The sequence below is a fragment of the Mandrillus leucophaeus genome, unplaced genomic scaffold (genome assembly GCF_000951045.1).
Source record: "Mandrillus leucophaeus isolate KB7577 unplaced genomic scaffold, Mleu.le_1.0 Scaffold2, whole genome shotgun sequence".
Classification (NCBI taxonomy): domain Eukaryota; kingdom Metazoa; phylum Chordata; class Mammalia; order Primates; family Cercopithecidae; genus Mandrillus; species Mandrillus leucophaeus.
Window position 1 is genome coordinate 5,587,831 of NW_012102031.1, and position 887 is coordinate 5,588,717.

Below are 887 nucleotides of genomic sequence, written 5' to 3' on the forward strand. Positions count from 1 at the left end.
GGACAAACAAATCACAAGCACACAAATCTCTGATGAGTTCCAGAAATCTGATGAGTGCCAGGTGGGGTGCACATTTGGGAAGATGCCCCAGCGTGGCTCTGAAGGCTCTTCCTGGGGGAGGCCTGCTCTCCGCTGCCTGCTCCTTCTGGAATTCAAACCCCAGGCAAAGGCAGCTGGCCCCAGGCCAGATAGGTCCTGGCTTCCCCACCTTGAGCTGTGCAGTCATTACCTAGGTGCAGGCTGGGCTACAGGGACAGCCAAGCTGAGAAAGGACAGGTCCTCGCAGCCTAGGCTGGGGCACCGCTTGGTTCTTGGTCTCACTCCCCGCTGTGCCGCGCTTTGCCTGTCAGACGGCGGCGCTGGGCCTTGCTGGTACGAGTGGCCCTTGGGGGCTTCTTGGAGTCCTGGGTCCGTTGGGGATGTTTCCTCTTGACCTTTTTGCGGCTGTGTGCATGCAGTGAGGCTGTGAGAGAGGAGATCCTGGGGGAGGGCAGAAAGCCTCAGTTTAAGACTGCGTTGTGGAGTGACTCACCACCTGGCTCATGGAGGGGATGTCAGGACAGGTTGCAAATACCAGGACCACCAAGTTCATGCCAGAGTTGGCCTGCTCTACCTCCAGAGTGCTTGCCAGCAACTCAACTCAGAGAGACAGGCCCTTCACCCAGGCACGAAAGGCATCGGAGGTCAGACACTCTCAGGGGTGGGTGGGACAGGATGGGGCAATGAGGAGAGGCTGAGGATCACTGGACAGGCAAAGCAAAGGGCTGCTCCGGGCCCTACACCTGCTCCACACCACCCCTAAGAGCCAGGTCACTACTGCCAGCCAGGAGGGGTGGGACCGGGAAGGCAGCAGGCCAAGACTCACCGCTGAGAGAGCAGGGGGTCTC

The 887-nt window shown here is 59.8% G+C and overlaps 1 protein-coding gene across 1 annotated transcript in view; it reads right to left on the reverse strand.

Moving 5' to 3' along the window:
- The window catches only part of NOL12 (nucleolar protein 12), a 17,909-nt gene that overhangs the window by 12,140 nt on the left and 4,882 nt on the right, over positions 1-887 (reverse strand). Inside the window, exons 3-4 of the mRNA XM_011979136.1 lie at positions 322-463; positions 73-145 (exon numbers count right to left, since the gene is read on the reverse strand). Of these exons, the coding sequence (XP_011834526.1) occupies positions 73-145; positions 322-463 (215 nt within the window). The remainder of the gene's footprint in view (positions 1-72; positions 146-321; positions 464-887) is intronic.